We start from the raw sequence: 26057 nt of genomic DNA, 5'->3' as shown, positions 1-26057 counted from the left end.
CAGTATACATTTTGGTCCAAATGTATGGAAAAAAATTACTAACTGGCAACATTTTAACAAACAATGAAAAATGCATTTTTTTACAAAATTTTCAGCATTTTTTTTTATTTATAGTGCAAAAAATAAAAAACACAGTGGTGTTTCAGGGGTGCCCAATCTGTGGCCCTTCAGATGTTGCAGGACTACATCTCCCATACTCCCTTGCCAGCCACTTTGCTGACAGAGTATTATAGGAGATGTAGTCCTGCAACATCTGGAGGGCTGCAGGTCGGACACCTCTGCTCTAAATGGCTGTATGTTTGTTAAATCCACAAAGGAGAAGGCTTTAGGTGTTTTTGGATGATAGTAGACAAGCTGTTGTCTTATAATAAAAGGTGAATAGGTCTAAAGCAGGGGCTGTTAAACTGTTGCCCTCCAGCATGACTACATCTCTCATACTCCCCTGACAGCCTCTTAGCTGACAGAGTATTATGGAAGATGTAGGCCATTAGCAGCTGGTGGGCCATAGTTTGACAACCCCTGGTCTATGGCTTCAGAACATAATTTTGCCTGTTTATACATGAGTGGTAAGACTGCATCTGGAATATGTAATTTTATGCACCAGTGCAAAAAAAGGACATACTGGAAATAGAACAGGTTCAGTGACTCGTATAACAAGTACACAGGCAAAATAGCAAGTGATTTAGGGGTTAATGTAGCATGTGATTTGTCGTCCTGATACGCAATGGCATAGTCCCTTTTTTTTTTTTTTTATGGACAACATTATGCAGCAGCCATGTCTGGTGGAAAAAAACAAACACATACATCTTTCTGGTGCACAATATGCAAAGATTAGAGCAAAGAAGGAGGCTTTTTTATTAAAGCAGAAAGGAGCCATGCTGACATTTATTAATCCAGGAAGACAAATCTCTTATGGAACAGGAGCCTCCATCTGAGCAGACAACTGTTAGCTCAGATAGTGAGACCCCTGTTGAAATGAGTCCTACTGCATCCACATCAGCATCGAAAAATGCAGAAGCTGTACATGTTCCTGATCCTGGAGAGGAAAGTCCAGCGGATGTGAGCATGGTGGAGGAGCTGGTTCCTGGTGACTCTGAGTTCAGTTTTTAATGTCTAGAAGACCCAGGGCTCTGGCCAAATATGAGCAGTAAACTAAGGGACTTCCTGGTAACATACGGCCCACACCAGGTGAAAAGTTTCAGCTTTCCAAAAGACAAATCTGAACACAAAAGTAGCTTTCATCGGATGCATTATTGGCGGACACTACCCAATATGGAGAAAGTGGAGAGACCGTGGCCGATGTACTCAAAGAGCAAGAATGCTGCATATTGTTTTTGCTGCAAGGTCTTCCAACAAGAACTCATTGCATCTGGTTTAAGTTCTAGAGGAACAAAGGACTGGAAACATCTGTGTAGGAATTTGACATGTCATGAGAAGACACCATCTTACGAGAGAGCATTCCATAGCAACAGACTCAGGTGTAAATGTCAAAGAACATTTCTTGGGGTTCATCGACATAGATGATACTACAGGATCTGGGATGACAAAGATACTTCTTGAGAAGCTTGAAGAAATGGGAATTGATCTTAAGGATATGAGAGGACAGGGATATGACAATGGAGCTAATATGAAGGGAAAAAACAGTGGTGTACAAACACGAGTGCGAGATTTAAATCCCAGAGCCTTTTTTGCCCCATGCAGTTCCCATTCATTGAACTTGGTCATCAGCGATGCTGCCTCGGCATGTTCTGAAGCTTCTGAGTTCTTTAATGTAATACAAAGAGCATTTGCATTGTTCTCTGCATCTACCCATCATTGGCAAATTCTAAAACGAACCCCGCAGGGATCGCACAGGGAGTCACACAGGCACAGACATGGGGACACACAGCAACACAGACTGCCACCCCAGACAGAGGCCCCACACAGAAAAGTACTTACCTGTACCCGATGGCGTGGGGGAGCCTCTATGCACGGATAAACCTCTGTCCTCTCCTGACAGGGAGTGCCGTGAGCCAGGGACATAAAGCTGCTACAGCGCAGACGAGTCCTGTGAGGTAGCCACCTCACGGCTGCATCCCTGCAGCGAACAGGGATGGGTCGTTCATAATGCCAGGGCGAACCATAGCTGAACGCTCGATGGCGGGCTGGGGGTCCATCTGACCCTCTGTGCCCTGGAGAACCAGGGCGGCCAGTCCGAATCCCAGCACCGCATGATCCATCTTCATCCGAAGAATAACTAACTCTAAAGCTGACAAAATAAACAGCTAGTAAAGTGAGAGAAAAAAACTGACATTTTTCAAAGAAAATCAAATGAAAGATAAAGGAAGGCTGAGACTGAAGCCCCAGCACAAGGGAGCCTGACTATTCCTGAAAGCTAGGCAAACTAAAACTGAGTTGGGAGTGGTGATGCAGGGGGGGTATTGACCAGATGGGACAGCCCCCGTGGGTGTGTACATGCTAATGCCTTTTGTCTTTTGACTAAGTCTATATGCCTAGCTATTCCTACGGATAGGTGGACAATACCCAATTGTGATGACTTAGAGGAGGCGGCGACTGTCGGAGGACGTAAGAGAAAGTAAAATTTGCTATACATACCTTTTCTGAAGCCGATCCGATCCCACACTGAGCTGTCAGTGATGGCTTCTATGTAAAGGCGGGTGCAGAGGAGGCAGCCGACAATAGAAGCCCCATAGTAAGTCTATGGGTGCTTCAGAAAAGGTATGTATAGCGAGTTTCGCTTTACAGGGTTAGATAGGTAAGTCATAGATTGTGCCTGCAAGTAGATTTGGAGATTTTAGTTTTAGGCTGGACTTTCCCTTGAAATATGTCAGGATGAAGGACCCATTATCTTTAGTCCAGATGGTGACGGCTAAGGTAACCACTTTCCGATTGTCCACTTCTAGAACAGAACACTCAGAAGGGGGGTCAGACTTAATTCTGTTAAGAATGTCTGACTCCTGGTGCCCCCTTGGTGGTTGATATTGGTCACAGCTGTGGCATTGTCTAATTGTACCCTGATAAGAGGACTCTGAAGAAGGGGGGTCCAGAGATTCAGAGCCAGGTTTATTGCTATGAGTTCCAGGAAGTTAATGGAGACTGGCACCCCTGGGTGACAATGTTCTATACAGTGTGAGGGATTGAACATTTCTCCCCAGCCTGTGAGGCTGGCATCTGTTATTATGACATGGGTGTAGAATAAACAACCTCCCTATTGTCCAGGCTTGATTGGATATCCAAAAAGCTAAAAGCAGGTAAATGGGAATATGTAGATAAGCATCTTGGATGTCTACTGATGCCACGTATCTCCCTTGTCTCACAGAAGCAATAACCAACCTCCAACCTTGCAGATTCTATGAGAAACTTTGGAACGTGGAGAAAATGGTTTAAGGATTTAAACAAGGCCCAGGATATGATTAATACCCCCATTGGGTTCTGGCACTGTAAACAGGTTTTGAATGGAATCCTTTGAAAATGTCCTCTAATGACGACTTACTTAGACAGGATGGGTCAGGGTGGTCTGCAGATCTCAGTTGGTTTGAGAGAAGAAAATGGTGAGGGGGAAAGAGTTTTTCAGCCTATTTTGTACCTCTTTGAAACCACAGGTCGAGGACATCTATGACCCAGACAAAGGCAATTTCTCCCCACTCCTAGGACTGGGGTAAGCAGTCATTGTGAAGAGGGTTTTGGTATTGACTTGGTAGGTTTTGTTTTCCAAAGTTTGATCCTAAAAGACAGGATCCTGCTGGTTGTTCACTGCCCTAGTCCAACTAGCTGCAGTCTGGCAAACAGAACAATTTATGTACATCTTCAAAAAGCATTGTATGATGTTTAAAGCGGTTGTATACCCTAAAAAAACAAAAAATAATAAAAAAAAATAAAACCTGCAAGACAATGGCATAATGTGCTAGTATGCATCCAATACTAGCACATTATGAAATACTTACTGAGTGGCTGAAGCCGCGATTATGTCTCTTTCGGGCATGCCTTGGCAAGAAGCTCTGAAGTTCCAGCGCAATATGCTGGACCTTCAGAGAGCATGCACCGCTGATGTCAGCAGCTGCATGCAGGGTGAATATCTCCTAAACGGTGCAAATTATTATAGGCCTACCTGTAGGTAAAAATAACAAAGTGGTGTATACAACCGCTTTAAAATTAAATGGAAGGGTCTACTACTGGAACAGACTACTTTTTAGTGAACTCTTATTCCAGCCATGATTCTCAAAGGGGTTAAAATCATGGGTCGCAGTGCAATGCAACAATGTCATGACCCTTGAAGGGGGGGGGGGGACTGAATTTTCCAGTGTGGGGGGAAAACCTTTTCACCTGTTATGACTTTAATAAATTTGTCAAGTGCCTCACTAAAGAGATGTCCTCCCTCATAGGGCATAGGTGTGAGACATCTTTTATCTTTTACAGGGGGTTTCAGCTGTCCGGGCTTTGAGCCACAAGATTCTGCACATATAAATAATCATAACTTTCCTTATGATAACATGTTATAAGTATTTATAGAAACACTGGAAATTGTATCTGAAAGCCTAGCTGTCTGTTATCTTTTCCTTTTTACCATGCCCAAGTAAAATGAAAGAAGCAATGGGTGGGTCCACTTTCCTTTCAAAGACACAAGGATTGTTTTGTAAAAAATAAAAATTAAGAGTTACAAATCCCTTGAATCCCAGTTCACATTTGTGCGATGCGGGAACGCTGCGAATATGCAGCGTGATCCCACATCGCATCCACACCCCTGGCATTACACACTGCCATATGCGATACGCAGGGGGTGTCAATTAAATGTTAAAGACACCCCCAGTTGCGATCGCATATCGCAGTGCAATCTGCAAGTTTGCACAGAATCGGATCGCACTAGTGTGAACCACTATGCAATCCGATTCTGCTGCGGATAACAAAAAGGGTCATGTGCGTGTTTAGTGCGGATGCGGTGCGAATTCAGCCATACAAACTGTATAGCTGAAATTTGCACTGCACAGAGATCGCATGTAATTTAGGAGCAGTGCGCTCCGAATATACATGCGATTTCTGTGATTGCACTAATGTGAACCGGCACATACAGAAACATTTACTATATAACCTTTACTGCTGCTGTTCTGTGGAAGCATGCAATCTTTGTTTAATGTAACAAACAAAATGAGCGCTAAAGGGCAGTATACTATTGATATTCATCAGAAGAAAATACATTTAAAAGGATAAATGGGAGGCAAGCTGTGCCCATGGGAAGCAATGGTCAATTTTCATCCACAAACACATGCAATCCAAGTCACAAATCAATCAGACTAACTTTTTGTATTTCCAGATACTAAGGGTGAAAATCTGTTTTCAAAATTCGGTTTTAGAAATATACTTGTAGCTAGCAAAATCCTGAAGCTCTTAATACAGAGTCAGATGTGCACCTTACTTACATTTTTGCTTAGCCTTTTTCTGGGTAATAGGATGTGTTAGGATGGCGAGGAATAAACAATGAAGGGTGTTCTTGGGGCAAAGGGTGGTAAAGGGGATGAGATTGGCAAAAAATGATGAGATGACAAGACGTCATGTGATGTCAGAAGGAGCGATGCCACCAGGTGACCCCGCCCCTTGCCTATATAAAAAAATGTCTAAGCGCAGAGACGGGAGCCTTTTTTACTTTATCAGGTCCGGCAGGCAGCGTGATTGACGATGGATTTTTTTTATTTTGTAATAAAGGACTTGTCAAAAACTGTTTTTTGTGGTTATTACTTTTTGACAGGTTTCTGGTGACTGGGTAGGGGTAAGATTCAAAATGGGCACTTTTGATTTTTAAAGTTTGGCTCCCATAGACTTCAATGGGGTTCGCAGTTTGGGTTAGAACATTTCCCCTGTTCGGGAGTTCTGCTGCAAACCAAACAGGGGGGCGTGTTTAGCCCATTCCTTTTGGGGATAAGACTAAAAGCCCCAACACTGAAGAAGCAGGAGGTACAAATGAGAAGGGAGATGAAAGCACAGACTGAAAAATATTTAAAAGGCAAAGGTAGAATGCAGACAGGGTGGCTGACTGTATAATATATAAATGCATTAATAAATATAAAAAACAAACAAATGAACCAAAATGATGACCAGAGGTATCACTTTAGGGTTAATTAGGTACTTCACAGTTATTATATATTGTTCTGAATGCTCACTTTCCTGTTTAAAAATTCTGTTAACATTCTGCAGCCTGCCTAGATGACTCAAGCATGAACAGATACCTTCAGCATCTTCTAGTTGAGTGTATGTACATTATATATTAACTATTACAATTAACTCAGATTAAGTGAGGTAAGAATAATGGGAACAGAAACTGATGCAACATCATAAAATGTGTATAAAATAAACTGGAAAATACACATTACAATAAACAAAAAAAAACACATTTACGTATACATGACAATGCGGTGTATAAACATCATTACAGTAACTATGTTTTGAACTTTTAAAAATTTGCCAAATTTGTTAGATATTATACTATTTAAAGCTAAATAGCAGATCATTTGAACAGTCCAATCCTCCTCCATGTTCTTGAATCTGATTATTTGGAATCATCTATTAGTTTCTCGTAAGCAGGAAATGCTACCTTAAGGCCCCTTTCAAACATACGGTCCGTTTGTCCATTTTTCATCCATCCGTTGACAGATGAAAACCAGACATCAGTGCATCTCTATGTAAAAACGTATGACAACGGATGATCATCCGTTAACATCCGTTTTCATCCGCTTCCGTCAATGTCCGTTTTTTGGAATGGATGAGTGCCCTATTTTTCATCCGTCAAAAAAACGGATCAGACGGAAAACGATGTAAACGGACAAACGGTCCATTTTTCATACTTTTTTTGCATTGGTAATGGTTGTAAAAAAAACGGATGAAAAATGGATGAAAAACGGATGAAAAATGGATGAAAAAGGACAAAAAACGGATAAAAAACGGATGAAAAATGGATGAAAAACTGATACATTTTGAAGTGACTGAACTGATGGAACTGAACGTTCAGTATGTGTGAAAGGGGCCTTAATGTGTAGTATTTCAGCGCATTGCCCTAGAGATGCACAGTGATGGGCAATATTCTCAAATCACTCATCCTGTACAACAATTTCTCTGACATAAGCTTTCTCTGTACATCACTGCCCCCTGCTTGGCCACAAAAGCAGGGAAATTATACAAAAGTACTTTAGTAATATGGTATAGTGAAATAAACATAGAATTCAAGTAATAACTGAATCTGCTCTGGATAATATAAAAATTCCTATCACAGAATAAACATTACCTGTAACATACTAATTGGAGTTGGCATCACAGGGAGCGATGTAGCTGAAAGAATGCGAATAATCAATGGATTGAGCTCCTCTCTTTGTTGTTGTGACAGTAAAGGGGAATTTATTGCCAAAGTCATATAGCAATCTAATATTTTATCTGAGCTTTCCTGTATCCGACCTGTAACAGCTAGATCTCCTGTAAAAAGAAGAACAAAAAAAACAACCATTTTATTTTTTTATAATTTATAGTGCACTAGTCAGTTGGTTCCTGCTGTGATTACTTTAAGGCAAATTACCAGTATTTCTATTTCCCCAGGTATTGATCCAATAGGGAGTCATAGGCTTTTCACATGGATATTGCCTGAAAAAATAATGTTTCCTTGAACTGGTGAGACTGCAACCCTAACCCCAAAAAAGATGCTTCTCCACCCCCCTCGAAAACAGATATTAGCCTAGGATTCTGTGTGTCACCACCCACCGCCATAACCCTCCTCAACAAACTTTGGACTGGTACGACCAATCTGAAACCCTTACTACACCAACCCCCTTACTTTTTAGATATATGTTCTCATATTTATCCTGAACACATTCTGCTCATGGGCCAACAAGGAACATGCTGATAGGAGAAGATAGCAGAGTGAAAGAGATGACACAATCAGTCTGTGACTTAGACCCCTTTCACACGGCTGTTCTGATAAGGTCTTCCTTGTCAGTTTTTCAGGGGGTCCATTCACCCCTATGGACCAGCGGGTGCAAACAGACTTCAATATATACCTGCTTAGCTCCAAATCTGATCTGGTCCGCTAATAACAAACAAAAGAGGATTCATTTTCCTCCATGTAGCTAGATTGGAATGTAGTCAGCTGTCCATTTACACCTGGCCATCCATGGAGCTGCGCAGGCTCTGTCTGTGTCCGCTCTGCATAAATTGAGCAGACACAGACCTGTCATCTGACCTGCTGCTGAAGGGGCATTAGGCTAAAGGTAGGCAGATTAAAAACGGGCAGGCGTCCATTTACATTTACTACCTCTGAGTTGGTCTAGGTCTGAAAAAATACAGAAATGCAAACATCCATTCCGTTGTGCTCTGATTCAGCAGGAGATTTGTTCATGGATCCCCATGGATGAATGTAAACCTGTAAGCAATATGGGGGTGCTATTATTTATCCGCTTTAAAAACCTTAGTCAATTGCCTGACCCTCTGGCTTAAGGGCTCTTTCACACATTATGTCCGTCAAATGGACTCCGTTTTTCTCAGCGGGGGATCGAGCCGCCGATCCCCCACTGAGCAGGAGAATGACAGCTGTGTCTCCGCGCTGTGTGCGGAGACACAGCTGTCAGTTCCCCATGCATCTCTATGGGGGAAATCGGATGGGAACGGACCGTCGGTGGACAGATGGAAAATAGGGTTTTCATCCATCCAGATTTGACGGATCGGGTCGGATGTCAGCGGACATGTCTCCGCTGCCATCCGATGCCCCATAGGAATGCATGGGGGGACCGTTCAGATCCGCCAAAAAAACGGACAGGCGGATCTGAACGGTCCGCCTGTGTGAGAGGGGCCTTCTTCTTTTTCAATCAATCACTAACCAGGATCAGGTGTTCAGATTAAGGGCTTATCTGCATGCTGCAGGATCAGTGACCCATAATATTGCAGCATTTTCAAAAGGCAAAATAAGCAAAACCAGCCTTGGTGTTTTTCTCAAGACAGGTTTTCTTTTATATGCGCTGAATTTAAAGGAGTTCATTCAACAATATGATTCGACATAACTACTCATAATATAAAAACACACTCTTATGCTTTATTCAAAGCCTCTAAAAGATGATCTATATTGTGACACGTAGTCTGATTAAGCGATTAAAGCCAACACTGAGTAATGGTGAGAATCCCACTGATGTTCAGAATGAGTGAAACTGTTTTTTAGTGAATAGTACTCATTTTCAGAGACAGCTTGGGATAAAAGTGACAGATAATACTATGTCAGTACCAATACGGGTATCACTTCTCATGTTAATAAACTGTCTGAACAGGAACTTGACAGGTACAGCCTGTGGTATAACTAATTCTATCAATCAGCCTAGCAACCCTCTAATTTAGTGCTTGCACAGCCTGAGCAGGAATGTGTATAATGAGGCAGCAGGCTCCACAGCAGGTAGTGCAGCAAACTGACTAAGACAGTGAATTAAAAATGTTAACAAGACACTGACATTTAAAGTTAGGAACTCATCAGCCACTAACATAGAAGTACAAAATAACCACACTCTGGAGTCTGGCTATGACTCCCATTCCCAGCTAGAGCTATTTCTGTAGGCTGGCTGAGGCCACAGTCTGCAGAAAGGGGACATGCCACCGAATTGTATTTGTAATCTTGAGTGCTTGTAGGCTATTGTAATTGGTATTCCAGTACTGAGCTCCATGACGTTATGCACCACAGCTCTGCTGATATTCTGGGTCAGACCCTGAGCAGTGTCAGACAATATAGGCACTTTAACTGTTCATCTCAGAAAAATTGGTGGTTTCCATTTTGTTGTAATAAGGCTAAAAGTAATAGTATTTATATTTGGAAATGTACTATATACTGATGTAGGGTCAAAACTGGTATTTTTGACATTTTATAGGAGACATTTCAACTTCGACTTTCACTTCCACTTCATTTCACCAATGCGTTTTAGCACAATTACAAAGTTTAGCCATAGATTTAAAGGATAAGTTCACCTTTCTACAAAAAATAATAAATGCACATCTTTTTGCAGGTAAAAAAATGTGCATTTATTATATTTTGTAGTAGGAGCCTGAACGGTATTGCACCAGCAAACAGCAGATTGCTGATGACATGCAGGTCTTCTGCATACGGTCAGTGTATCTGCTTGCCCGTACATCCCCCATATGGGCAAGCTGATACTGACAGGAAGACTCAAACTACCACAGCGCTCCACAGCGCCATAGTAGTTCACTGAGAACTACAAGCTAATAGCCGCTAAGGATATCGGGACTTGTACTTAAGTCGGACAAACACAGAGCTGGTTTTATGAATAACACGGCTGAGTGGACGGAGCCCTGCATGGCTGCACTGTTTTCAAACAGTGACAGCTAGTATGGCGAACTTATCCTTTATATAATGCTAGTTCATACCTGTAAGGTGAACTGGCTTTTTTAAATGCACTAATATTTGTTCAAATCATCTCAACTGATACCTCATTATCATGTTCACTGAAGGCTCTGATGTATGTTAGGACTCTGTGGGCTCTGTTGCAAGGTGGCAATTTGGGAGCTCTGATGTAAGGTGGCACTCTGTGGACACTGAGGTAAGGTAGGACTTTGGAGACATGGATGCAAGGGGGGACTCTGCAGACTGATTTATTGGGGGAAAGCTGGGGACTTTGATCTAAGAAAGTAATCTGATGTGAATGAGGAGTCATCCGGACTGCTGCCACTCCTTATGCTGTGTTGTTTGTTACTTACTCCTGACCCCTGCACTCTATACATTATCCTGTACATAGACCTGACCAAGGTGTTCATTGTTTCAACAGGTACTGGTTTTAATAAAGTTTTTTGTGTGTATAAACATATGTATTAGACAGGTTTAATTAAAAAAAATGGTCCCATGTCCTGAGGTTTATTTGGGTCTGTGAGAGTATAAGTTGGGGCACAGTAATTAGTATTTTGTGAGTACAATGACTGTGGCAGATGTCTGAAATGTATACAGCAGGTGCAGATTCTGTTCAAACGTCCTTTAAGATCCTCCTACTGGTTATGTCCCATGTTTGCCATGGTGCACTATGCACCCTTTCATTGTCCTAGTCTTTCTCACATTTTTTGAAAATGAATGAAGACATCACATCTAAGAAATGGTAAGCTGATTTTGGGTTTAATACTGCTTTAAAGTCTGGGCTGGAGATCAACCAAGCTTGAGAAGCCCTTGCTTGGTTGGACACAGGGGCGTACCTACAGCCTTTGGCACCCGGGGAAGATCCTATATCTGGCAACCCCCTACTTTAAAATGTAAAAACACCCACAAAAATGTTTTCAAGAATATGTATTGCACACATTTCACAGCCCCCCATCACATTGCCCCTTGCAGTCTCCCCCCCCCCCAGTCTCCCCCCCCCCCATCTCTCTGATCACAGTGCCCTCTTTTACTCTCTGCCTCCCCTGCACTGTCCTATCTTTGGCATACACAGATAGCTAATACTATTAGCAATGTGTTTAAGTGAGATATTGCAGACACACTGCAGGAGATGGTTAGCAGTTAAGGACATGATACAAGAGATGGTCAGAGACTGCTGACATGATACAGGAGATGGTTAGAAACTGAGGGCATGATACAGGAGATGGTTAGAGACTGAGGATGTGATACAAGAGATGGTCAGAGACTGCAGACATGATACAGGAGATGATCAGAGACTGAAAACATGATATAAGAGATGGACAGAGACTGCAGACATGACACAAGAGATGGTCAGAGATGGCAGATATGATACAGGAGATGGTCAGAGACTGAAAACAGGATACAAGAGATTGCAGACATAACAGAAGAGATTGTCAGGGACTGCAGACATAATACAAAAGATGGTCAGGGACTGCAGACATGATACAGGAGATGGTCAGAGACTGAGGACATGATACAGTTCTAAAGTTGCCTGCAGGCCGTCATATGATGACCTCCTGTGATTGCGCTCTGCTGATCATGGATTGGGGTAAAAGGCCAATTACAGTGGCACTTTACCACGTGATCAGCTGTGTCCAATGACAGCTGAGCATGATGTAAACACAGGCCGGTTTTTAGCATTCCTTTCCGCATGCTGACAGCGTGAGGAGGGGAGAAGAGAGCCGATAACCGGCTTGTGTTAAAGGGACATCTACACTAGTAATCAGGGCACTGATTATCAGTGTAATGATTATCAGTGCAGTTCTAACAGTGCCCATCAGTGCTGCCAATCAGCGCCTCCTCATCATTGTCACCTATCAGTGCCACCTCATCAGTGCCTTCACGCCGTTGCCCACCAGTGCCACCTATCAGTGCCCATCAGTGTAGCCTCATCAGCACACATTAGTGAAGGAGGAAAATTACGTGTTTGCTAAATTTTATAACAAACTATGGAAAATGTTTGTGTTTTTTTTTTTTCAAAATTTTCAGTCTTTTTTCGTTTGTTTGGCAAAAATTAAAAACCCATTGGTGATTAAATACCCCCAGTGGTGTGAAAAAAATTATAACAATTTCATATGGATACAGTGTTGATTGCAATTGTCATTCAAAGTGTGGCGCTAAAAACTGAAAATTGGCCTGGGCAGGAAGAGGGTAAAAGTGGCCAGTAGACAAGTGGTTAACAAACGACTGATTGTTGCACCATTGGACATTTTTTGGATGTGGGATATTCAAGAATAATTGGCTGGAGTTTTAATTTATATATATTTCTAGGATATAGGGGTGATATACGTATATATTATTATGCATACATATTGTCAATGCCGCACTAATTGCTACAGGGCCTTCAAAAAGTATTCATACCCCTTAAGATCTTCCACATTTTGTCATGTTACAACCAAAAATGTAAATATTTTTTTGGGGATTTTATGTAATATACCAACACAAAGTGGTACATAATTGTGAAGTGGAAGAAAAAGAATAAATGGTTTTCAAAAATGTTTAAAAATAAATGTCTGAAAATTGTGGAGTGCATTTGTATTCAGCCTCCTTTACTCTGATACCCCTAACTAAAATCTAGTGAAACCAATTGCCTTCAGAAGTCACCTAATTAGTAAATAGAGTCCACCTGTGTGTAATTCAAACTAAGTATAAATACAGCTGTTGTGTGAAGCCCTTAAAGGTTTGTTAGAGAACCTAAAGCCCCGTACACACGTGCCGATCGTCGGCGAACGATCGGCCGTCTTTTGTCCAGGGCTGTCGGTGTCTGTTGAAAAGTGCAAAAGACTGCACAAGAATTTTGTCCGCCGACTATAGCCGACTGCAGAAGTGATGTCATGTAATGGTTAACTTTCCCTGTGTTTTTCCTTTTCTGAGCATGCCCAGTCTTGCAAATCTGCGGTCTGTCAGCCGAAATCTGTACTGACTGGCGAACAATCGGCCACTCTGGTGTCGGCATACAAAAATTTTAATGCTTGCATGACAGATTCTTTTCGGCCGAATGTGCGCTGTCAGCTGTCGGAGGCATCATACTAACAAGCCTACAATCGGCAGATCGGTCGTCAGGCGAAGCTTTTCGGCCGACGATCGGTACGTGTGTACGGGGCTTTAGTGAAAAAACAGCATCGTGAAGGCCAAGGAACACACAAGACAGGTCAGGGATAAAGTTGTGTAGAAGTTTAAAGCAGGGTTAGGTTATAAAAAAATATCCCAAGCTTTGTATATTAATGGAGCACTGCCCAATCCATCATATAAAAAAGGTGAGTATGGTACAACTGCAAAGCTACCAAGACATGCCCATCCACCTAAACTGACAGGCCGGGCAAGGAGAGCATTAATCAGAGAAGCAGCCAAAAGGCCCATGGTAACTCTGGAGGAGCTGATGAGATCCACAGCTCAGGTGGGAGAATCTATCCACAGGACAACTTTTAGTCATGCACTCCACAAATATGGCCTTTATGGAAGAGTAGCAAAAGCCATTTTTAAAAGAAAGCCATAAGAAGTCCCGTTTGCACTTTGCGAGAAGCCATGTGGGGGACAAAGAAAACATAAGGAAGAAGGTGCTCTGGTCAGATGAGACCAAAATTGAACTTTTTGACCTAAAAGCAAAATGCTATGTGTGGCTAAAAACAAACACTGCACATCACCCTGAACACACCATCCCCACAGTGAAACATGATGGTGGCAGCATCATGTTGTGGGGATCCTTTACATCAGCAGGGACAGGGAATCTGGTCAGAGTTGATGGGAAGATGAATGAAGCCAAATACAGGGCAATCTTAGAAGAAAACCTGTTAGAGTCTGCAAAAGGCTTGAGAATGGGGCGGAGGTTCACCTTTCAGCAGGACAATGACCCTAAACACACAGACAGAGCTAAAATGGAATGGTTTAGTGGTTTAGATCAAAGCATATCCGTGTGTTAGAATGGCCCAGTCAAAGTCCAGACCAAAATCCAACTGAGAATCTGTGGCAAGACTTGAAAATTGCTGTTCATAGACACTCTCCATACAATCTAACAGTGATTGAGCCATTATGCTAGGATGAATGGGCAAAAATGTCACTCTGTAGATGTGCAAAGCTCGTAGAGACATACCCAAAAAATACTTGCAGCTGTAGTTGCAACGAAAGGTGGTTCTATAAAGTTATGACTCCAGAGGGCTGAATACAAATGCACACCACACTTTTCAGATATTTGTTTGTAAATAATTTTGAAAACCATTTATCATTTTTATTCCACTTCACATTGTACTGTGCATGGGCGGCTCCTACAGGCACATATCTGTAAGTCACTGGCTTTTTCCAGGTACAGGGGCAGTGAGATTTTGTCAGCAGGTCCCTGCCAATGATTCATAATCAGGACATGCTGATCGGCTGTGTCCAATCACAGCCCAGAGCACTGTGTTGACAAACAACACGGGGCTCTGTACAGAGAGAACAATCTCTTTGTTTATTTTTACTGTAAAGCAGGAACAAAGAGATTTTTAGTAAAAAGCAGCACATAATATACATATTAAACATGCTAGGTACACGCATCGTAACCACTTGATTACCCCAAGATGTTAACCCCTTCCCAACCAGTGCCATTAGTACAGTGCGTGTATAGTATTATCACTGATCACTGTATTAGTGATGTCAGTGCCAGTTAGTCAGTTCCAATCCAGTTACTGTCAGATTGCCCACCGCACAATCACAGTCACTATAACGTTCATGCAAAGCAATCAATATACACGTATTGGGATTTCTTTTTACCAAAGACATGTAGCAGAATACATTTTGGCCTGAATTTATTAAGAAATGTGATTTCTTATTTTTAATGGATCTGTTTTAAAGCAAAAAAATTCAAAAATGTCAGCTTTTTTCCATATATATATATATATTAAAAAATTAAAAAACTAGTAATGATCAAATACCACCAAAAGAAAGCTCTATTTGTGTGAAAAACTGATATAAATTTCGTTTGGGTACAGTGATGCATGACCGTGCACTTACCAGTTAAAGTAGCTCAGTGCCAAATAGCAAAAAATGGCCTGGTCATGAAGTGAGTAAAACCTCCCCGAGCTGAAGGGGTTTAGACTAAGATGGCAGGATCAACCACCAGGTCAGACCACTTATTGAAGTTCAAAAATGTCAAGGCTTTTGTGCACAACAGAAGTGAGCATATCTACATTTGCAAGCATACTGCATGAAGCTGCAACTTCAAGTTTATAGGAGCCCGGAGGGGAGAAATCTCCTGCAACCTCCTATAGCACTGCCTCTGGTTCCTCCTTGCTCCCTTCTATGTCTACCTTTTCTAGGCCAGGCATAGAGGGGTCCAACTCAGGTAGAGATGAGCTGCAGAAGGAGCTAAAACTCTGAGCTAGAGGGGCGTGGCACTGACGTGAGAGCTCTTGGTGAGACTCCTTTCTCTTATTGGCTAGAGCAGTGATGGCGAACCTATGGCACACGTGCCACAGCTGGCACACATGGCCCTCTCTGTTGGCACGCGAGGTGGTTCAGAAATGAAAGAGTGCCCAGGCCACAACAGTGTGGCCTGGAGTTGAACCAGCCAGAGAGGAGCAAGAGGATGGTGCTGAGAGGACACCATCAAGAGTGAGGAGGGTGATCAAAGGCACCAACAAAAAGAGAAGCTGCTGCCAGGCACACTGACACTGGACACCAGAGCCAGGTGAGTGCTGAATTGACTACAATCACTCTTGGAGTGTGCGGTCATCTCCGGGGTGGCTGGGTGTCTGCAGTTTAATTACAGGGTTGGCACTTTGAAAAAAATAAGTTGGTTTTGTGATAAAGTTTGGGCACTTGGGCTCAAAAAGGTTCGCCATCACTGGGCTAGAGGCTTTGAGTGACCTGAATATCTCCTCCCCATCCTTGTCATCCAGGGATTCAAGAAGCACCATATCTGGCTGTGACCAGCTGCAATACACCATGACGCAGAGAAATGAGGACAGCACAGGAGGAGACTCAAGATGATTTAGGTCAGATGCCACACAGGCAACAGCGAGATAAAAGCAAGAATGGGGCAAGTAAACTGGAGCATTTTGCTTGCACCATCCCCAAAAACCCTCCAATATCATCCACTGTCCTACATGCTGGGGGCAGGGTCCACAATAGATTCTTAAGATGTTATATCCAGGGGTTGCTGTATCATGTACACCAAGGGTTGTCCCTTCTGCGGAACTCACATTGAGAGATGTTCTCTCAGCAGTACAATCTTTTAGAGCAAGACCAGGTTTGTGCGGGACCCAGGTGTAGGGGCCCAACCCCAAAGCTGTGCTTGTACAATAGAAAGAAAAGGAACAGCAGAAAGAAAATGAGAGTGTGGGAAAAATAGGGAAGAAAAGAAAAGGGGAGATAAGAGGGGGAAGGGAGAAAAAAAGTGAAAGAAAAAAAGAAAAAAGAAAGGTAGAGGAACGGGAACGGGAGAGGGAAAAAGAGAGGGAAGGGGAAAGGGAAGGAGGGAAGGGAATGGAAAAAAGGGGGGGGAAGGGAAGAAAGAGAGGGGAAAAAAGAAAAAGTGGGGGGAAAAAAGAAGGGAAAGTAGAGAGATTGGAGAAAAGATTGGAAAAAAGAAAGAAAAAAAGAAAAAAAAAAAAAAAAGGAAAAAGATAAGAAAGAAGAAAGAATGATTGAGGGCTAATGGGATTTTTACGGTACTATAGATATTGATGGAAACCACCATGTAAAAAAAATATATGCTTTATTCTTATATTAAAAAACGGTACATATTGAGACAAGACGTAAACATGAAGCATAAAAGTTACAGAGCAGTGTAGCAAATTGTATACACATATAACCTAATCGGCAAAAGCAATATACAAAGACCGGTGATTCACAAACAAAGCACCGGGTAATAAACCAACATGTTTCGCGGGTTCAAAGATCCGCTTCTTCAGGGGTATATTGTTTATATCGTGAATAATTTTGCCTATAAGTTCCTGTATATAGAAAGAAGGATACTGGCTGCTCAGGAATTGCCCTTGGGGCTATTGGCCGATCGACCCAACATTTAACTCAAAGCTGTAAGATGTAAGCTTGACTGTATATGCACCAGGGGGGCTCCTCAGGTGATCTCCTTTTAAACTTGAATGAGATATCACGATGCCCTGCAAGCTAGGGGGCTTCAACATGGGAACAGTGTCAAGTAGACAGCAGGGGATATATGCCTCCTATGAGAGGACTCCCCTCTATGGTGAATCGCTTTGGAAGGTCATATGTTGTATCAGATGGCGTAGACCCCGGCAACTGCATAAAGGGAACTCTTGCACCCATTTCATTATTGTTCAGTGCCATATAATAGGAATTTACTCACAATGCAAATTATTTTCATTGAGTGCATTAAGGGACAAAGGAAGTCTTTCACCTTCAGTTATACTGCCACATGAAGGAGTATCAGACACTGGCAAAATAAAACAAACCAAAAAAAATATATAACTGAAGTCAAGCCCAGCATACCTTTCTTTAGTAGCAAAGCCGTATTGAGAGCATGATCAAAAATGGAGAGGTACAGGACTTGTGCTCCTCAATGGACACCAAGAAAACTTTCAATGAAGTTCAAGAAACCAGACCTCGCTGCAGGAAGGAAAAGATTTAACAAATGAAGAAACTCTTAGAGAGTAAAGCCCGAGACTTATAAAAACTGGAGTATGCCTTCCACAGCCAATGCTAAAAGCTGGGAGGTCTAATTCCCGCAGGGAATATCATCACAAGAACTATACATTTAGAAATGTCTCTCTCTCTCATAACCTGGGCTTCAATAGCCATGCCATTAAAGCCAGGGACCATGAATATAGATGGTGAATCAGTCTTTGAGACAGAAGATCCTGACAATCTGACAAGCTGTACCACATTCACTGGAGTCAGTCTGAAGCAATGAGGAACAGTGGAATGCCTTCTAAACTCTGAAGCAGACAAAAAGAAGTTTCAAGGGAGGAAAGGCATAGATCAGGGTGCATTGATCCCACAAAGAAATAAGAGCACCCTTTGCTTCCACTAGAGGATCCCTATACTATACCCGGAGAGAAAAATCTGCCAGAAGGTCCACATCCAGTAATCACCCACCTATGACACAGTTTCTGGAACAGGACAATTTATAAGGTTCAGGATCCATTCAAACTGCTGTATTGTCTGCAGCTTGTAACCCTTGGATACCACCTCCTGCACCTCCAAATCTAGAATGCAAGCACTCCAAGCACCCGCAAGGGTTAAAAACAGAATGAGAGCCAAGCTTGGGGAGTCCAGACGTGGACAGTACAAGAGAAACAAAGGGACAAAGGAGAAGATGATTTTGCAGTCTGTTTCTTTGGCTTGGAGTTCCTTCCGCTGAGGGAGAGGAAACTGAACTTTAAGGGAACCCTGAGACCTATGTACTTGAGGTAACTCCTGATTGTCCTGACACTCACAAAGTGAATCATTAAGGACAGGGCTAATGCGGAGGCAAGAGGAGCGTCTCTGAACCTGGAAAGCAAATCCCAGCTAACTTTTACTATAAAAAAAGAGTCTGGAAAGTGCCCAACATGGAACTTAGTGCCCAAGGGTCACTTTAAGGCTATCCCCACATCAACCAGTTCCGCAGGATTCGAACATGGCACTCCAGACTGAGGACAGCTGTGCTGGACAGCTGCAATCGGAGAAACCAACTGTAGAAGCAGTGTAGAGAAGAGTCTTGATTGAAAAAAAAAAAAAAAGAAGATCTTGGGGGGAATTAAAGTGGAGTTCCAGCCACATTTTCAACTTCACATCATGCATACCTATATGCCGTTCTAAACTCGATTTGGCTATTTTATTTTTTTATGTTCCCTTACCTTATTTTTAATGAAAAATAACTTCCATTCCTCCCACTTCCTCCTTATTCGGCAGCGGCTGCCGAAGTAATTTCCTGCTTTGCATTGACTCCTGGGAGATGAGTGTCATCAATCCCAGGAGTCAATGCGCCTGCACCGGTGTCCCTCATCCCTTCCGGTGCAGGCGCGTCATTCTCTGCTGATGGATGGAGAACAGCTTCTGGGCATACGCAATGACGCGGAACCAGCTGTGGGATGACGCGCCTGCCCCGGAAATGACGAGGGTATAGCATTCTCGGACTCGTGAAATCCAGGAAGAGGGACACTGCGGCTTCAGCTGCCCACACCGCAGATGGCTGCACTGGACAAGAACTTTACAAGGTAAGTAATTCATGTTACCGGTACACTAAACAGGGGTCAGTTTAGAGGATATAGCTGTTTAAATGCACTAGCCCTGACTATTCTGGGGGTATAGTTTGAGGCACATATACAAGTGAGTGTAACAATTGATGTTTTATTGATCCCCATGTTTTAATAATTACTACACAATGAGTTTTTTAATCATCCTATCTCCTGTATAATTACCATATGAGTCTAATAATACCTATATTGGAGGAAGTCTCATCCTAAGGTGCTGAGAGCCTCTGAGGGCAAAAAGCACAATTTGACCTTCCTGAAAAGAGATTAAACATCTCTGGTGAGTGAGCATTTTGTCTGGGCACAAGTGGTGAAGACATGGATTAAATAGAAAAGTCACATCACATTGGACTTTTTTCTATAGAAGTTTACGCTTTTCACAAACATTAACATTAATTATATTACAGAGATATATATTATTCACTTATGCAGTATGTAAGCACCACATTTTTTGTGCTTTATTTTTTTTGGTAAAGATGACAATTTTTCAGTTAAAGGGGCAGCTACATTAGTTAGGAATTTGTTTGTTTTTTTTTTTGATTTTGGCACAAAACACTGGTTTAATTTGATAGTATTTTACATAGCAGAACTGAAGGTTACTAGCAAATAAAAGGAGGGTTGCCATTAGTTGGAGGGGGTTATCCTGGGCTGGCTTACAGTTTTTTTCTATTTGCCAGCGTCCAATCATCCTGTAAGTGGAAGTAAGGTGAATTGGTGCACAGCATGCCAGAGGCTGGACGACTAACAGGCTTCTATAGGCTGCACTGGGGAAGAGGTGAGGAGGAAGTGAGCAGAGTCCAGAAACTCCAGGCTCAGTTTTTCCTCCTTTCTGCATATCCCTGAAAAAGTGAAAAGAGACAGCAGGGACAGAGAAATCAGTTCAGTGGCTGATTTGCTAGCTGGCAAAAAGGGTGCAGTGTCAGGGGTGCTGAGAGGCAGGGAAACTCAGCGTCAGAGGTGCAGTGATAGGGGTGGTGGGTGTCAGCAAGATGCAATGACAGGGTGCAGAGTGCCAGGGCTACTGGGTTCTTCAAAGTGCAAATGCAAAGCCATCTACCTATTTAGACCTATGCATTGTGGTAATGTGCATTTTATCACAACTGTAACACAAAGCACTGTATGGGATGCATTTTGGTTAAATTATTTTATAATGGAAACCCCCAAATGCACAAGTACTTTAGGTGGCAATAGAATCACACCACAACACATGCACCTTGTTTTGCAGTGCTCCCCATTTTAAAAAAAAAGGCTGTTTTTTGTTGTTACCCTAATGCGGTGATGGCAAACCTTGGCACCCCACATGTTTTGAAACTACATTTCCCATGATGCTCAGCTACTCTGCAGAGTGCATGAGCATCATAAGAAATGTCGTTTCAAAACATCGGGGGTGCCAAGGTTCGCCATCACTGCCCTAATGCATTACAGATTACCTGCATGTATGTATGCAGTAGTGCACCACAATGGAACAGCACAGCGTGAAGAAGACTTTAATATTTTGATGTGCATTGCTGGCCATTTGATGTGTATACTTTGAGGACTTGGTGGGGGTTTGGGGGTGGGAGGCAAAATAGCAGGTAGTATGTGATTTCATTATGTTCAAGCTAATTCAATCTCAGCTGCAATTACCTGATTGAGATAGGAGTCACAAATAACTTATTAGAGTTGCAAGACTTCCTGTGCTGGAAGTTGATTGACAGTATCAACAAAGATTGCCGCAGATAAGAGGAGACCAGCAACACTATCACTAAATGATAGGTCCACTCTAGGATAACTTAAAATGGCTCCAGAACCTGGGAGTAGCCTTGATATTTAAATGTAGACCACTGCAATCCACAACAGCCATACCTAGTATAAAGCACATCCAGAGTGGTCCCTGCAGCAAGCGAGTCTGTGTTGCAATGGGACATGGCCTTCTAATTTCTGGCCCCATCAGCTCATACCACCTCTCTACCCACCCAGCTTCTGCTGTAGCTTACACAGGGCCTCCCCTGTCCCCATTGTACCTACACTTCCTCCCCCCCCCCCCACTATGCCTGAAACCTCAACCCCAGAGACAGACAGACAGACTGTACTCACCTGCAAGAAGTGGCATGAAGCTAATACCTAAAGTCAAACACTTTCGATCCATTTGGACTGATCGGATACTTGGGGTTTTTTCAAGCATTTCTGTCAATGACTGTTTCGTGACTACAATGGAAAAAGATAAAACCCCATGAAAATATTGAAAATGCTACCCAGAGATTTAAACAAACTTGCTTGCATAAAACATACCAAAAATGCTTTGCATATTACTAAAATACCCACTATCAAACACATCTGGAGCATCAGAGGAGAGGACATTGGGTGGAGGGGGGGGGGGGGCAAAATAGAAATTATTTTTAAGACCACATTCTCCCACTTATGTACAGAATATATCACGGGACACAGGAAAGATATTATTATACTATTGGGTTAAGTTACACCACCAGGTGAATGACATTGGCAAATAGCAAAACTGTATCCCAGTCCTGCATAGCCCCCTCCCATTCTCAGCCAGCCTCAGGTTTGTTAGAAAGCAATAGAATTAATCATAAACATTGAGTGAATGGTCCTGCGTCCTGTGATGTACTTCAAGAAACTTGGGATGTCCAAAAGCAATTCCATGAGAGGCAGGCAACACAACAAACAATGGCAACAACTGCTAAACCTGACTGAAGGAAAGACAAAACATGTCCCACAGAATACTTCCTGGGGTGAAACTTCTTCCCTTTGCATCAAGCAAAGTACACTTTCCGGGTGCGCTGGTAGACCATACAGAAAGACGTCTTCTTGGCCTTCAACAAGGTAGAAAAGACCAAAAGTCCCCTGACTTTCATGACCTGAGCTTTAACAGTCAAGCTGCTAAAGCCAGTGAACATGAAGCATGGTGGAACATGAGGTCCTTGAGATAAGGGTTCCAAACAATCTGGCAGGGGCCATGGAGAGTTTGCCAGAAGCCTGACTATGTCCGAGTACCAATGTCTTCCCTCACTATGCTCCAGAACAGGCGAGTCAGAAACTTTGATTAGCATCAATCAGTTTTAGCTGATCCCACAAAGTTACACATTCACTACAAAAGGCATGAGGATCTTTGGTTCTGGCTACAAGTCAATTTTTTTTGTTAAATCTAGAGGCCAGAAGTTCCATGTTGGGTTTCCTTCACCTGAGATAGCGTCCAAAACGCATTTGGGTGGAAAAACCACTCTTTTGGTGATCCAGATTCTGACTGCTGAGGAACTGCGCTTGCCAATTTTCCACACCTAGAATATGCACCATGCACAGGGCCAAAACATGGAGTTCTGCTCAGATCAGACTGAGCTCTGCTTCTTTGAGAGCAGCCTGACTTCCAGTGCTGGCTTGATGATGTATTTACAGCATTGCCATGGCATTATCAGACTAGAACTTGGCTGGGAGATACCAATGTAGAGGGTTCCAGCGCTAAAATACGACTGGTTCATCATAAGCTCCAAAACACTGATTAGTAGCTGTGCTTCCTCTGACAACCATGTCCCCTTTACTGATAAGGACTTCCCTGATTTCAGTGCCGGACTGGACAACAACCAACACTCCAGGGCCATCCTGGTTTTGCTGGTCAGATGCAGGGAATGAGCCTGCTTGTACCACGCTATTAGAGTGTTAAGTTGCAACAGTCAGGAGTGAAACTGGGCATACCAAACTGTCTAAAAGGAGGATACCATCAATCCCAATACCCTCATGCAGAAAAAAATTGAGGAGTTAGTCAAGGACTGCAGATCCTGTACTTGGAATTGAAGGGTCAGACACTTTTCTTACTGAAGAAAAAAAAATTGCCATGTTCAAGACTAGGCCCAGATATTCCAGGCAGTGTAACAGATCCAATACAGCATTTTGGAAGTTCAAGATTCAGCCAAAGCTCTTCAGAGTCTGCTCCATCTGACTGACAGTCTGTCTGATGTTACCGCAGAAGCAGGACCAGAATGGAAATATCCTGATCTCAAAGGAGTGCTGTGCTGGGGCCAGCACCTTGGTAAACACACTTAGTGGTGTGGAAAGGCCACATACTGAAAATGTTGTTCTCCAGTACAAAACGCAGATATTGCTAGTCAAGCAGAAAAATGGGAATGTGCAGGTAGGCATCTTTGATGTCTATCAAGATCGAAATTCCCCCAATGAAGGGTGCATTCACTGACCAGACAGATTCCATACAAAACATCTGGACACAATTCACCTACAGACATTAGCATAAAAAAATGGAGGCATGCTGGGAGTGGGAGGGGTTATGCAGGGCTGGGTTTCCGATTTGCTATTTGCAGTGTCTAATCACCTGGAGGTAGACCACAACCGATGGGTCTAAGAATGACTTTCCTGTGTCCTGTAATGTAAGATGTTATATTTCAAATAAACAATAGATGCTAAACGGTCTATGATGGGATTTCCCTTACTTCCTGCTGCGTCTACAGGATAGGAAATTAAGGTAAATCTTCCTAATGGGTCACTAAAAAAAAATCAGAAGGAATTTTATCCATTTCCTGCTCTGTCTAGAAAGTATAAAAACTTTACTTTTTGGGATTTTTTTTTACATTCTACTACTAGTTGCCTGTTCTACTGAAATAAAAAAAAAAAAAAGTAAACTCAGCTGCTGAAGTTTTACTTAGAATCACCTGGCATAGCACTAAGCCACCACACCCATTGGACAACCGATGTCCTCTGCTAGTTTGCAGCCTACACTATGGGTATGAGTCTCCTAAACTCCCAGTATACAGTATTGGACATTTTGAAACAGCCTAGAGTACAATTTTCACCCTTTGATGAGGATACATCTGTTTTACGATCTTTAATGGATTGTGTGTTCAAGTGGAGTTTCTGTAAATCAGCTTTCACATCTTTCTGGCTCCCCGCTGACTTGCTCCTCTCATTAGGTCCAGCTGGTAGCTTCTCTGATAAGGTTATGGCAGATAAGCCAATATTAGATAATTCAGACCTGACCAAAATAAGATCGCAAATAACATACGTTATACTCTCAAGAACCAAACATATCTTGTGCATTTGATCTCTTCTAGTCACCAACAATTACTATACTGTGAGTTCCACAGCTAAAAGTGGTTCTAAAGGCAAAACATTTTTTACCTGTTTGTTACTTCCATATTCCATGCCTAGGCAAAAGATGTCATACATCCCAGGATTCTTCAGGAGGGGAGGAGGGGTTTTCTCATCTAAGTAAGCATCACACCCTCATGCTTGAGCTAAGGGCAGATGGGTTCCAGGAAGTAAATGCTACATGAATCACCTGCCCTTATTAAAGATGCCATGGTCAGAAATGCTAGGGGGGTGCTTTTCAAAGTAATTTCTCATCAAAAGAAAGCATGGAGACTTGGGATGGATGTAGGAGTTTGATCTGAATATCAAAAATTCATTCAATGGCGTTTTTGGCGCTTAGATGCAGTGCAGTTCTGCTTTAATGCATTCCCCTCAATGAGGTAAAAAAAATGTCCCAGTAGCAGTATCGCCCCCCCCCCCCCCCAAATAACTAATTTGATCCAGCCCTGTGCCTGTCTGCATCAACACTCTCCTCTCTCCCTGCTTTCATAGGCCACAGAGGCAGCAGCAGGAGCCATTGGCTCTCCATTCATTCTGTTCACTGCTGGAAAGACAGCCAGAATGTGCAAGAGGATCAGGACGCAACTGGAAGAAATCTTATAAAGAGGCTATGCTGCGCCAAGAAGTCTGTGTGGTGATAATCTTGGCAGAGCATAGACAGGTAAATATAGGTGTGGGGGTATTGGGGGTAAGGTGCCAGTATACAATAGGGATAACTGTACTTGTCCTAAATAAAAAGTACCACTGTACAGACTGTCACTTTCAAAGGAAATGGAAAGTATAGATGCAGCTAACTTTCCCTTATTTCTTCAGCAGTTATGGTGAATCAGTACTTTCTGAGTCACTGGCCTGGAACAGCTTTTCAGATAAAGTACCCCCTGTCTCTTCTTGTCTTTATTTGGGCTGTTTCAGGCTTTCAGGCACCCTTTTCCTGCCTAAACTCTGCATCAATATAAATATGCTCTGCTAAGTTTTAATACAGTATACGTTTCTCACAGCAATTAAATAAAAAACATTATATTTATTGTTCAATTGTGTATTTTTTGTGTACTAATTCTACATTTTACCTATGACCTGGAGACACTGTAAATTGATTGGGTGTCCCCTAAAACATGTGGTGTAAGGAGACACATAAGCCTCTCACCCTCTCTGGAAACGCTTTCAGACACTAGCAGTGGCAAAACACCCAGTGCATTTTAGGGAGGGGGATCTTTTTTTTTTTGGGGGGGGGGGGGGAGGATCCCTCTCAAAGTCCCCCCACCTTTTGCTCAAGGGCATTGGTATAATATGGCAGGGGACTGCAGGTTTACTGCCCCTTTGTTACATGGATAGCAGACAACATGCCAGATTACTTATATATAGGG

At 42.6% G+C, this 26057-nt stretch overlaps 1 protein-coding gene across 3 annotated transcripts in view; it reads right to left on the bottom strand.

Annotated features, from left to right (window-relative positions):
- CFAP92 (cilia and flagella associated protein 92 (putative)) overlaps positions 1-26057 on the bottom strand; it is a 194734-nt gene that overhangs the window by 93209 nt on the left and 75468 nt on the right. For 2 of the 3 annotated variants that reach the window (XR_014225599.1, XM_082265897.1), the window contains exons 6-8: positions 24390-24577; positions 21676-21786; positions 7271-7455 (exon numbers count right to left, since the gene is read on the bottom strand). Coding sequence is in view for 2 of the 3 variants with exons in the window: in XM_082265897.1 (XP_082122023.1) it covers positions 7271-7455; positions 21676-21786; positions 24390-24577 (484 nt within the window). In the remaining variant the exon portion in view is untranslated. The remainder of the gene's footprint in view (positions 1-7270; positions 7456-21675; positions 21787-24389; positions 24578-26057) is intronic. The other variant, XM_082265898.1, reaches the window with a different exon arrangement.

The sequence above is a fragment of the Pelophylax lessonae genome (genome assembly GCF_965119305.1).
Source record: "Pelophylax lessonae genome assembly, chromosome: 8".
Classification (NCBI taxonomy): Eukaryota; Metazoa; Chordata; class Amphibia; order Anura; family Ranidae; genus Pelophylax; species Pelophylax lessonae.
Note: the sequence above shows the minus strand (reverse complement) of the source record. Positions and strands in the feature narration are given on the sequence as shown.